The 12,832-nt window shown below is 40.1% G+C and overlaps 1 protein-coding gene across 7 annotated transcripts in view; it reads left to right on the top strand.

The window, feature by feature from the left end:
* Positions 1 to 12,832, top strand: part of KYNU (kynureninase) — a 191,134-nt gene that overhangs the window by 86,530 nt on the left and 91,772 nt on the right. For all 7 annotated transcript variants that reach the window (XM_061608871.1, XM_061608872.1, XM_061608873.1 and 4 more), the window contains 2 exons: positions 7,207 to 7,268; positions 10,151 to 10,222. In XM_061608871.1, coding sequence (XP_061464855.1) covers positions 7,207 to 7,268; positions 10,151 to 10,222 — 134 coding nt within the window. The remainder of the gene's footprint in view (positions 1 to 7,206; positions 7,269 to 10,150; positions 10,223 to 12,832) is intronic.

Raw genomic sequence — 12,832 nt, 5'->3', positions numbered from 1 at the left:
GAGAAGAAGGGGGTGGAGGAGGGGCTGGCTCTGTATCAGCGGAACGCTGAAAAGCGGGACACCAAAAAGCGGGGCCCTACTGTACAGGATTAAGTTACCAAATCAAATCAAATCAAATTTTATTGTGCGGTCATAGACCCAATATACAATTGATTAAACAAACAAGGTGAAACAAATGAAGCACTTCAATGCGATATTACAAAATGGTATTATTCTAAAACAGACAAATTTTTAAAAGTATCGTTCTTACACAAACTCTGAGCTAAATTAAAAAACTTTGTGACTGATTCTGAGATGGACTTATCTGTATCGGACATGAGACGTTTCAGGAGCCAGTCTGTAGATCTACCTGGGAAGTCTTTGAATAGGGGAAATAAATCTAGAGCGTACATCATTGTAAAAGTTACAGACAAAAAGAACATGAGCTATTGTTTCAATGTCAACAGATGTACAAGGGCAGACTCGCTTTTCATAGGGAATACCAAGAAAACGATCCTCCAATATCGCAGAGGGGCGACAATTGAATCTAGCTCTGGAAAAAAGGTGCTGATATTTCAGGGTGGTCAAATTTTCCAGGTAAGCAGCTTAATTAGGGAATGGGAAACTTAAGCCTAGATACAGAGGTGAACAGGATTTACGAGCACTGCCCATAGAGTATTGAAGGTCTATGTCTTTGATTCGTTGCCCGATAATATGATTAGCTGACTCAAGGTCTAGTGTGGACAGTAAATCCAGTGAAAGTCTGGGAATCTTTAATTTATCTTCAAACTTTTTGGACCAAGAACTGATATAAGAATCTTTCCAAATTAGATTTAAGTAGCCTAAAGAGGGGCCGGCATAGACCACTTTGATCCAAAATCTAAAAGCAAGAAGCCAGGCAGTGCATTCAGTTGAAGTAAGGCCGGCTTCAAGACGGAGGCCAGCTGCTGGAACATAGTGTGGCATTCTGAATATTGATCTCAAGAAGATCAATAGTATCGATTCGACTTTGGAGTTACAACTTGGCACCCAAATTGGGATTCCATAGAGAAGTTGCGGAAGGATTTTAGATTTAAATACTTGGAGAGTGGTGGGGATATACTGTCCACCCTTGGTGAAGAAAAAACGGAGAATAGCCTTAGAGGTGTTAAGAGCGGATTGAACTGCAGAACGAATATGGGTAGACCAGGAAAGTGTAGCATAGAACATAACCGCAAGGTATCTATACTGCCTGACCTGGTCGATCTTCTGGCCATTAACTGTCCATGTATGTACAGATGGACAGTGAGAAAAAACCATAACTTTGGTCTTACTAAAGTTGATGGTGAGAGAATTATTATTACAATAAATCATAAAAACACGTAATAGGCGTTTGAGGCCTATGTTAGAAAAAGACATTAGGACAGCATCATCGGCGTATAGCAATAGAGGGCATTTAGTGTCAGCCAATTTAGGTGAATGGAAATTGGCGGCTAGACAAAAATTACTCAGATCATTGAGAAAAAGGTTGAATAATGTAGGGGCCAATATGCATTCCTGCCGCACTGTTTTGATAGCGGGGATGGAGTTTGTTAGGCTTCCATGAATGCCACAACGCACACAAAGCGATGTGCATTGATAGAGGCGACTGATAAGAAAAAGAAGTCTCTTATCCATCGTTGTTTGGGATAATTTGGCCCATAGTTTGTCTCTTGAGATAGAGTCGAAGGCGGATTTGAGATCTATAAAGGCAACAGACAAGCCGTTTCCGAGGGAGCTCATGTACTTCTCCGCCAGATGTCTTAGGACTAGGCAATGATCGATGGTAGATCTGCCCTTTCTGAAGCCTGCCTGCTCCCTACCTAGAATATCCTCCTCCTCTATCCAAGACCTCAATCCCACATTTAAAAGGCTGGCATATAGCTTGCCCACAACTGATAAAAGACTAATGGGTCTATAATTTGAGGGGTCACCCCTGTCTCCTTTCTTAAACACTGGGATAACAACCACCTCAAGCCAAACCAGGGGAAGTTTACCAGTGAGACTGATCTGAGTAAAAAGATTGGCCAATAAAGGGGCCCTCCAGTCTATGCGAGCCTTGCCAGTTTTAAGATTGCTAATCAGGGAAACTATCTCTGTCTGCTTTACAGGAGGCCAGACTGGCAGGGCACAAAGATCTACAATAGCTGGAGTGTTCAGGGGATAATCTCTGTGATTTGCAAACAGTACAGAGAAATGACGTTCCCATGTAGCAGATGAGATATTACATCAAGAGGAAGAGGGAGATCCTAGGGCGTCAGTAACTAGGGACCAGAAGAGTTTTGAGTTGTTATTTATAGAGGCATTTATTAAGGCCTTCCATCCATATTGAATAGCTAGTCTCTTTTTGGAAGCGATCAGTTGTTTATATTTCCTTTTAATAAGATAATATTCAGATGGCAATGCGTTTAGATTATCTTTCCTATACTGATTGTACACCCTTCTCAATTGCTTCTTAACCTCAAGACAGTCCTTATCGAACCATCGAGAGGAGTTCTGTTTGAATGGAGGGTGACAAAAATTGGTTTTTGGCCTTAATATCTTGTTCAAAACAGAGGACAAGATTGAATAGTCGTGTAGGACAGCAGTGATTTCACTGGCATCCACTATATGAGTTCTAAAGTCCAAGCCCTGAGGAGAGTCAAGGAAGCAAGTGGCCTCCTTAGAAACCACTTCAGACCAGTAGGTTCTCTTGTAACAGGGGCCAGATGATTTGACCTCATATTGAGAATTTGTAGCCAAATGACCTGACTCTGGTATTAACAGAGTAAAATTTAGGGGAAGATGGTCGCTCTCGAGTCTGTCACCGACTGTAAAGTTGGAAATTAGATTAAACAAAGGCTGGGAAATTAGCACGTAGTCGACCGCACTGATACCATGGCCGGAAACATATGTAAATTCTGCAGGGTTATCAGCTTCTATATGACCATTCAATATCACCAGATTTAAACGGGCCACCAGTTGGGTCAAACATATTCCCGCATGGTTCACCTTTAGGTCTTTGGAAGATCTATCGTACCTGGGAATATAGTTATCAGTATCTACTGCCCCCCATAAACCAGATGAAAAAAGGACGTTATTATTGGGGCCAATTCTGGTGTTAAAATCACCCATTATAATAGGGTAGGCCCTGGGGTATAATGCTTGGTCAACTATATATTTCTCCAAATTTTCCCAAGCCAATTCTGTGCCACGTTTAGAGGAAAAGGGAGGAATATAAACATTAATCAGCAGGAGAATCATGGTTTTGAACTCCATTAGGCCTGTTATGGCAATGTTTCTGTATGAGGCGAGCTCCTTAATGTTCACATGTAAAGAGGGGGATATCAGAATCGCTAGGCCCGCCTTAGGTCTACCTTTTCCTTTAGGAGGCTCAGCAATTATGTCTAATACTGAGAAGCCGTTCAGGTAGACTTTTTTGGTAGACCAGGTTTCCTGAATAAATATCACCTCATAATTTCTTAAAAACTCCAAGATCCCGGGGCAGTTTTGCTTAGAAGCCCATCTGGATATGTTCCATGTGAGGAATTTAATCTGGTCAAATAACAGGCCAGAATTTCTCCAGTTATCCCTCAGGCAAGCAACATATTGCCTAGGTAAAGGCCTGATCAGGCAGTCGGCACGAGGAGGGATTGTCAATTTATCTCCGTAATCTGATTTAACACACCAGCGTTATCCACAAATACAGAGCCAGATCTTACGGGATGCATGGACGGCATCAGTTTGGTGGTCGGAATTGCTAAGGTCCCAACAGGAGCATATCCCAATTCCTCGGGGCCAAGATATCTAGATCGTAACCAGTCTAAGCCAGATGTTAAAGGTCTAGTCAGACCCTTGAGCAGAGGTACCCTAAGGGGAGCACCTGCCTCTCCAGATCTATTAATTGATTTTTGTTTGTGACCCTCTGGAGGGAGGGAAATGAGTTCCTTGGGGGGAAAAAGAGGTCTGATCCAAGGTAGTGATCGCATTATGCTGGAAGGTCTTCACCACAGTCCCAGAATCAGGTCTTACTTGAGTGTTCTCCAAAACCCGGGACCGGTTTGTCGTATCTTCATCATGGCACATAGCATGGGCAAGAGTGTTTCTTAAAAGCGTGAGTCTAGCAATGATCTCCTTCTGAGGTCGTATTGGCAGGGAGTGAAAAGATTTTAGAAGATCTTTCTCTTCCAAAACAGGAGTAAATTTAGAAGCAATGGAATGTTGAAGAGGAGAATGATATTCAGAGGGCATGGAATGCACATTAAACAGAGGTTCTTCCAGATAGATGAGAGAGCTACATGTATTGTCCTTTATAGTACAGCCTGGCACTTTATAAAATAGATTGATAGGATTCCGATTCACAAATAGCCTGGTTATTGGCAACCCTTCATGATGGAATTTGTCCTTCTCCATATAAAGCCGCTACATAGATGCCCAGCTCCCTAAAGTTACTACAGCTCGAGTGTTTTGGTGATCGTAAAATAAGTACTCGATGTCCATGATGTCTTAAATCAAACCACATTGTGGGGCAATTTTACACACCAAGTCCTGTAAGTGCACTTTGCGCTGGTAAAAAGGCAACATGCCTTTTGGCTTAGGGAAGTTGGAGAGCACTAATTTGCGACGACTTAGGGTCAGTTCCCATTTTTGCTGGGTTATAGGAAGAGGTGTATATCTTACGTCGGCATGCTTCTTCAGGCCAGCATCCAGAACATGTTGCCATGGATCTTGTATTTTGTCTCCAGTAAGCATACACTCAGTTATGCCACTTGGGAATGCCATTGGAAGCAGGGGAGTATTTATTTTCCCAGTTGCAGTGGATTAAGGCAAAAGTCTGAATCTCCATCGGCAAGACAAACCTTATTGGTCTGTAGTCCTGCCTTAATTATCTTGGCAGTCTGAGTGGGAGCCTGTTGTGTTTCTTCCAATAAATTAAAGAGCTTTTTAAAATTCATTCCCATGCATCGATTTAAGTTTTTTGGCCTTTTCCCTTTAGGCTTAGATTTTGTAGTCTTGTCCTGGGCCACCGCTGTACCCTTTGCTTTACCAGGATTTCGCTTGGCAACCTTCTTTTTATTTCTGTGGACCAAGTCTTTCACCATGCGTTTGGAGGGAGTCTTGGTGTCATTATGTTTTCCCAAGTGCCCTGGACACTCTTCACATGTATGGGATTTGTGGAATTTGGCTACGACAACCAGGAGGGCATAGCAATTTTTTTTTAATTGAATCAAGTTCTTTGGCTAGCAACTTCAGGTGCATCTCCAATTTAGGAGAATAAGATTTAACAGGGCTCATCGGCTCAGTTTGTCTATGTAAAGGAGAAAAAGCCAGAGAGCTTATATCCTTGCTAAGCATGGGAGGGTCAGAAGGTATCATATGTCCCCCGGTATTCTGGATCAATTCAGAAATTTTACCCCCCCCAGCCAGGGGGAGAGAGTCCTCTGGCTCACAGGTAGATAAAGGGGCTTGCAGGGGGGAGTCAGGGCAACACACCGCCCCAAAGATAGGGCTTGGTGGTTCCGCTTGTGCGATCTCCACTTGTGCAATTTCTGTTGCTAAGTCAAATCCCTGAGGCAGCCTATTAGGTAAATATAAACCACATTTGGTATAGTCCACAGAACAGTCAAGACTAGAAGTATATTGAGTTGTCACTGCTGCCTTATTTTGGTCCTCATTCAGGGAAGGAGGACTTCCTCCCACACCCCTGCGTTCCTCTTTCATGGGGAAACACGAGAGGATTTTAGCTTGTTTCTTACTTTTCTTTTTTGGAGGGTCTGAGCCTTAGTTGCTTGGCGTGTGAGGACCATAATTATTGCTTGATTGGTTTGAATGCAGCAGGGTTAAAATTTTTATAGGACAGCTTGGTGTTGTTATTGATGCAACTACAGACAGTCCAACTTGTCAGATAGAAAAAGTATGCCAGTTTCACTCTCTGTCGTTATCTTAGTCGTCTCCTTATCACAATGAGGAGAAGGGAGGGAAGGCCTTGGCCTTGGTGTCGCTCCAGCGTCTTAGCTGCTTTCACATTCAAACTTCCATCAAACCTCCCCCACTGCTACTCCAGTAAAATATACAGACTGTCGAGGCTATTTTGATTAGATTTAGCCAGCTATGGCAAGATCAGAGCTTACCAGTTGAAATATAAAGCTCAACGATTTCCGGGAGTTGTTTCAAACGCAGGCAGTACTGCTGCCATCTTTTTACCCGTCCTATTACTGATTAAGTTACCTCTAAGTTATACTGTTGACAAAAAAAATTACAAAGGCAACTAGTAAAGTACTAAAGTTTGCATTTTACTTTGATGATAGGGGATTGCCATATAGATCAAAATGTGTTTTAGTTGAAAGGGGTGCTGTGTTGTTTTTTGCAGAACAACACAGACATGCCTTCAAGCACCACAGTAGAATGCCTGTTCAGTACTGGTGGCAACATAATCTGTAAAAAGGCATTCCTTGTCTGACGTGCTCTTTGAGCATCCTGTCCTTTTGAGACATAACAGAAATGTATTGTAAAAGCAGCATTTCAAGTGTAAAATTTGATTTCAAGTGAATTACATGTGTGTTGGGGTATCATCATTGCTGGGGGTAGGGTTGGGTGGGGGGATGTGAGATTCTGTTATGCCATTCTGTTAATCTTACAGGTAAAAATAATTATTCTACTACTCTCTGTCTGTGTGTGTGCTTATTTTTAATGTGTTTTAGGCTATTTAGATGTGCAGCAGCCAAGGCCAATGCCTTGTAGGCATTTTTTTTAAAAAGTAACTAAAATGTAATTGTAGTGATTACTTTTGACTAAAAGTAAAGTAATCAGTTATTTTCAGAGCAATTGTAATTGTAACAGTAATTACTACTTTGGGGGGCTATGTAACTGTAACTGTAATTTATTACTTTTTAAAAGTAATCTTCCAAGCTCTGCTGGTGCTGCAAGTTTATGATAGCAAAAATTCAACGTGGATTTCAATAAAGGAAGTATGGCTACTTCATTATCTGCTTTATTTGCCACAACAGTATGGTAAATATAAATATTTCCCTGTTAGAATGGTATATTGCACCAGACAGGGGAACGTTTTACTTTTATTTCTCCACAGTGACACATCAAACATGTATTTACTTTTCAATCATTTGGGAGATACTGACTGCAATCCAATGTCATGAGGTTTTGTACATCATTGGAACAGACCTTACACAGGACAAAAGAAAAAAGGGAAACATCTGCCTTATTGCTTTTCAGGGGCCCATAAAGAAGAGATAGCATTAATGAACGGCTTGACAGTTAATCTACATCTCCTAATGGTAAGTCATAAGAATGTAAGAATTGCTTTGCTAAATATATTTAGTTCAGAATTCTGAATTCAGAGCTTGATTCCTTAATGTGTATATGAAGGTATTATTTGTCCCTGAGCATTGATATTGAAAACTATACTGTCGATGAATATGAAGATTATATTTTAGTTATTATCTTTATTTCATTTTATTTATTTATTTATTTATTAGCTTTATATCCCACCCTTCCTCCCAGGAGGAGCCCAGGGTGGCAATTTAATTTATGTACCCCTTAATACCACAGTTTCCAAGCAGTGTACAACAGGATCGAGAAAGGATACCAAAGGGATAAAGCTTTAAATCAGTTAAAATTAACCGTAAAATCAGGGGGAGAAACTACTTTAAATGGCTGCTTGCTTAAAATCATGGTTCACAAGTGATGATAGGTCTACCTTCTCTTGATTTGTTGAATCCTGTTTTAAAGACTTCTAACCTAGTGACCACCACCACATTTCAAAGCAATGCAGTCCATAATTGTAATTCTTTTTAATTATATATTGTGTAAGGATTTCTTCTTTTTGTACTTCTGAAGCTATAAGAGCATAAAACATCTTAAGACATTATCTGTGTGCAATACCAACATCATCAGGGATGCCGCTCAACAAGATCAGCCTCAAAAGGCCTTCTCTCTATCCCACCAGTTAAAACAGCTAGACTGGTGAGAACTAGGGAGAGGGCTTTTTCAATTGTGGCCCCCACTTTGTGGAATTCCCTCCCAAATGATCTCCACCATGCCCCTTCTATGATGAGCTTCCGACGGGCCTTGAAGACCTGGCTTTTCAGGCAGGCTTTTGGGGTGGGTTAGATTTTATTATTATTGTTGAGTTTTTTAATGTTTTAATGTATTTGTATGTTTTTATTTTGTATGTCGCCCAGAGTGGCTGGACAGCCAGCCAGATGGGTGAGTAATAAATTTAATAAATAATAAAATAAAATAATAACGGTAAAAAAAAGTTACAGAGGCACAAAACAAAACAAAAACTATTAAATACACTCACCCATTACTTGCTTCTTAGGATTCCTTATGCATTCCCAGAATGACATTTTGTTGCTTTCCCAACGTTTCTCAGAAACTATTGTAGTTCAGACACTCTTGTTTGCCAAAAGAGAGTATGGAAGTGATTTTTCAGAAGTCAATGGCAGAGACAGACTAAGAAGCTTAGGTGCATGACAATCAGAAGGGGGAGGGTCTGGGAGATATGAAGGGATGGCCCCTGGTGTGTGTACCTGAACGTGGAATAATTGTATGAGTCTTCCAGTCAGTTCTAACAATATACTGGTGGTGACCAACTTAAACTAAAGAGCTGCTTAATCAAGCACTATAGTCATGAGTATTGTATGACAGCCATACATTTTTGTGAGATTGTAGTTCTTTCACAGAAATAAAAATTTGCAGGTCCTGTGCTCATGCTGACACCACCATCACATCACTGGTACTGACTGGGGACTGGAAATAGAGAACTGATGAGATTTATATCTCTGTTTTCCAACTTCTAAGTGTAGGAATATTCAAGATTTCTATTGGAAGTAGAGATGCTAGAGAAACTTGTACTTCTGGAGTTAGGATACAGGTTTCAGGGTCTGTAAGAGGTGAGTATTAGGAGCCCCAAATTGTTCTGCTTAGATTAAAATCCAAGCCAAAAAAGAGTTCCCACCCTAGCCCACCAAGCTCTTTCTCTGCCAGTCAATTCCCAAATTCTTTTCCTGCCTACCCTTTCACTATCTGAAGTACAGAGACATTTCAGCAAGGGCAGGCAGCTGTGGGGAGAGGGAATGATGGATATCTCCCCTCCTCAGTGCTTCCCTCCCCTCTCCAGTACCTGATGCTGTATTGCAGCATGCCCCAAAGACACAAAAACTCAATGTACTGAGGTCATGAGCCAGTAAGTGGGGGTTTGAGGGTCAAGGGTGAGTGGAATGGAAGGGGATTGGGTAAGATAGAAGTGAGTTTATGGAGGGCAGGCCAGACTAAATTTGAATGGGCTCAGAAATTATTGGATTGTGAATGGTCGAGAGTAAATATATTGGATCAAATAGCAACCTTTGAGTAACATATTGTTTGGGGCTACAGTATCTTTTCTATATGAATTCATATGGGATCTTAAAGACTTTGTTTTCAGTCATCCCATTACCTGAAAGTTATTACCTGAAAGGTGTTAATTGCACTGCCTGCTGAGTGGTATATTATGATCTCTGGAATTGTGCAGATTTCTTATCATAAAAGTCGATGGCCAGATTGCGTGGCATATGTTTGAAACCAGTAATATTTTTTTTATTTATAGTTTTTGTTGAGTTTTGGAGAGAAAAGAGAAATATAACCAAAAAGATACAATAACAAAACAAAGCAATGCTTTCTGTGTACCCATTATGGGGATGAAGGAAGGTGATGCAGCTGGTACCCCAGATTTACCCAGTGCTCATTCATGCAAATAGGTCTGTGTATGGAATCCGTATGTCTGAAAATTTCTCATCTTTTTTTGCATTTATGAAAGGTCACCTTCTCATAAATGGCTAGGTATAAGGTGCTATGGGCTGCTTCAGGAGTGAGATAGAAATTGAATAAAAAATAAATAAATAGCTGAGTCATGTCTTCTATCCGTTGTATAGTCAGTGGGTGGGGAGCAGATCTCTCCTTCCAATATTGAAGTGTTAACATTTAGCAACCATAAGTGCATTGTCTCTCCATTAAGTTCTAAAGGACTCGGATATATAGTCAAACATTAGATTGACATCCATAATATTTTTGCAGCTGGCTACCCTTGAAAAAAAGTTGTGATTTTGAGACAAATGAAACAAATGTTTATTAATAATTATGAACTAATAAAAGTTTTACTTTTATTTTATTTTTACAGTTAGCATTCTTTAAGCCTACCTCAGATCGCTATAAAATCCTTCTGGAATCCAAAGCTTTTCCATCTGACCATGTAAGGAATTAATATTGCATCATATTTGTGTTATACATTATATGTTCCAAAGCACACCAGCAATCTTAACTCATTATTTGTTAGTTCATCATATTTTTTAAAACCACAACAATAACAAAATCAGGTCATGTACTTCTGGGCTGCCATATTTTACTGATCGTGCCTTTATTCCTTTTGTTCAAATAAAAATCTTGCACAAGGAAAAGATTGAATGGCCACATTGATTTATTAGTCCTTTTAAAGACATTGAACAAGCTGTTGCTCTAAATCAACAACAGGTTGTAAATGTTTTATTAATTCTTGTTTCTGTTTTACTTTATGAAACCAAATCAATACAAAGCTCACAACATTAACAGTTTTATATCCCTAGACAGATAGGGAAATGCTTGTCTATGGTGCTTTGAATTACTAATTCAAACATCATTTGTGTGCTATAAAATGAGACAATAGTCCATGCATCACAGATTTCAGCAAATTAATCTTCAGATTTGTGACTCACTGCTACTTTATCAAACTCAGTAAACACTTTGAAATTGATGATATATTTGATCACTGAAGCACTATAACAGTCTCTACAAATGCAACTCACATGAGATGTAGATCACCCTTTTTGGACTGCCAGACAATTAGTTGATAGACTTTTTTTGCAACACATATTCCATTGTTGATCAGATGTTGTATAATACAAACATCTTCCTTAATGAAAATAGTTCTGTTTGGGGAATATCAGCACATTTTTTCTGCATCAAAACTATTGCATCTTTCTGGGAAAGTATGATAGGCCAGCTTGAGAACCATTGCAGTTTGGAATGTGAGAGAGTGGTGCATTAAAACTAAGGAATTGCATATTATGTGAGCCATGTATTTTTGCTTTTAAGTGCAGGAGGGTTTTTTAAAAACAGGTTGCCAGTGGGACCTCAGATCCAGATCAGGACCATAGCATGGGAGGTTTAGAGTTTTTTAAAATCCCCTGCTGTGGTCCCTTCTGGTTCAGCAAAAAGCTCTTACTCACTTCAGTGTGATCTCTTTTTCCCCAGTGTGGAGTGCAGACATGCTGCCTGCAGTCTAGATTGGGACTATAACAGGGACAAAGGGTTAAAATCCCTTACCTCCACTAGGATTGTGGGCTCTGCACTGGCAATTTATGGTTTAAAACCACTGCACTTAACGGCATATCTGCATAGATAATGTAAGATGATGTTTGGTCTCTGTAGATGCCCTTCATATTCAGCCAAGTCAGAGCTGCTTTTCTGTGACACAGCCCACATGGCTGAGGGCTGCATGATAATGATGTAAATGTGGGCAAGGCAGACTGCATGGGTTTATCTCATTTAGTTGGCATTTCTCTCCCAGTGTATTAAGTAGGAAAGATTCCTCAAAAATATTTATACATTTTTGAGTCTTTTACTATTACCCTTGCAGCTGTGATAAAACTGATGTGACTTCTGCCTTGGAACTAGTCAGTTTTATCCCTGCCCATCTCTGTGCAGGCTCAGTAGCCCCCTTATGTGCTGGCCATATATTACCCGAACTTTACAAGGAAGATGTAAAGTAGCATGTCCTTCCCCCATCTGTTGTGTGTGGAAGACATTGCATTTACAAGACAGATCTACAACTCTCTGTTTAAAGGCAATTGAGCAAATTGTGTGTGTGTGTGTGAAGGGAGCAGGGGTGTCTTAAGAGATTAATGTTACTTGCTGCTTTTTGGGCTGTCAGACTGGTTATGCTGGGTTTCATTTTGTGTCTCAATGTTTATATTTTTATTATTATTTCTATTCATTTTCCCAAATACACTCATTTACCAAGCATCCTTCATAATACCATACTTGCACATCATAATCTACTTCATCTTTCTTCTTGGATTATTAATCATATAGGCTGCAATCAACATATAAATTCAGTCTGGATTACTGTGCATAAATCAGTTAAGTGATAAATCATTTAAGTACCCTATGATATTCTGATTAGCAAACTAACTAAATGTGGGCTGGATGAAACAACTATCAGGTGGATCCACAGTTGGCTACAGAACCGTACTCAAAGAGTGCTTGTCAATGGTTCCTTCTCGAATTGGGGGAGGTAACAAGTGGGGTACCACAGGGTTTGATCTTGGGCCCAGTGCTGTTCAACATTTTTGTTAATGACTTGGATGAGGAGGTGCAGGGAATGCTTATATCTGCAGATGACACAAAATCGGGAGGCATAGTTAATACCCTGGAAGACAGAAACAAAATTCAAAGTGATCTTGATAGCTGGAGCATTGGGCCAAAAACAGCAGAATTAAATTTAGCAGGGACAAGTGCAAAGTTCTACACCTAGGAAAAAGAAATGAAATGCATAGTTATAAGATGGGGACACCTGGCTCAGCAATATTACATGAGAGAAGGAACTTGGAATTGTTGTTGATCACAAGCTGAATATGACCCAACAGTGTGATGTGGCAGCAAAAAAGGCAAATGCTATTTTAGACTGCATTAATAGAAGAATACAAAAGTACTGGTTAGGCCTCTTCTTGAGGTCTAGACACCACACTTTAAGGAGGATGCAGACAAACTGGAACAGGTTCAGAGGAGGGCACAGGGATGATCAGCAGATTGGAAACAAAGCCCT

The sequence above is a fragment of the Rhineura floridana genome, chromosome 2 (genome assembly GCF_030035675.1).
Source record: "Rhineura floridana isolate rRhiFlo1 chromosome 2, rRhiFlo1.hap2, whole genome shotgun sequence".
Classification (NCBI taxonomy): domain Eukaryota; kingdom Metazoa; phylum Chordata; class Lepidosauria; order Squamata; family Rhineuridae; genus Rhineura; species Rhineura floridana.
This window is presented reverse-complemented; position numbering and strand designations above follow the sequence as displayed.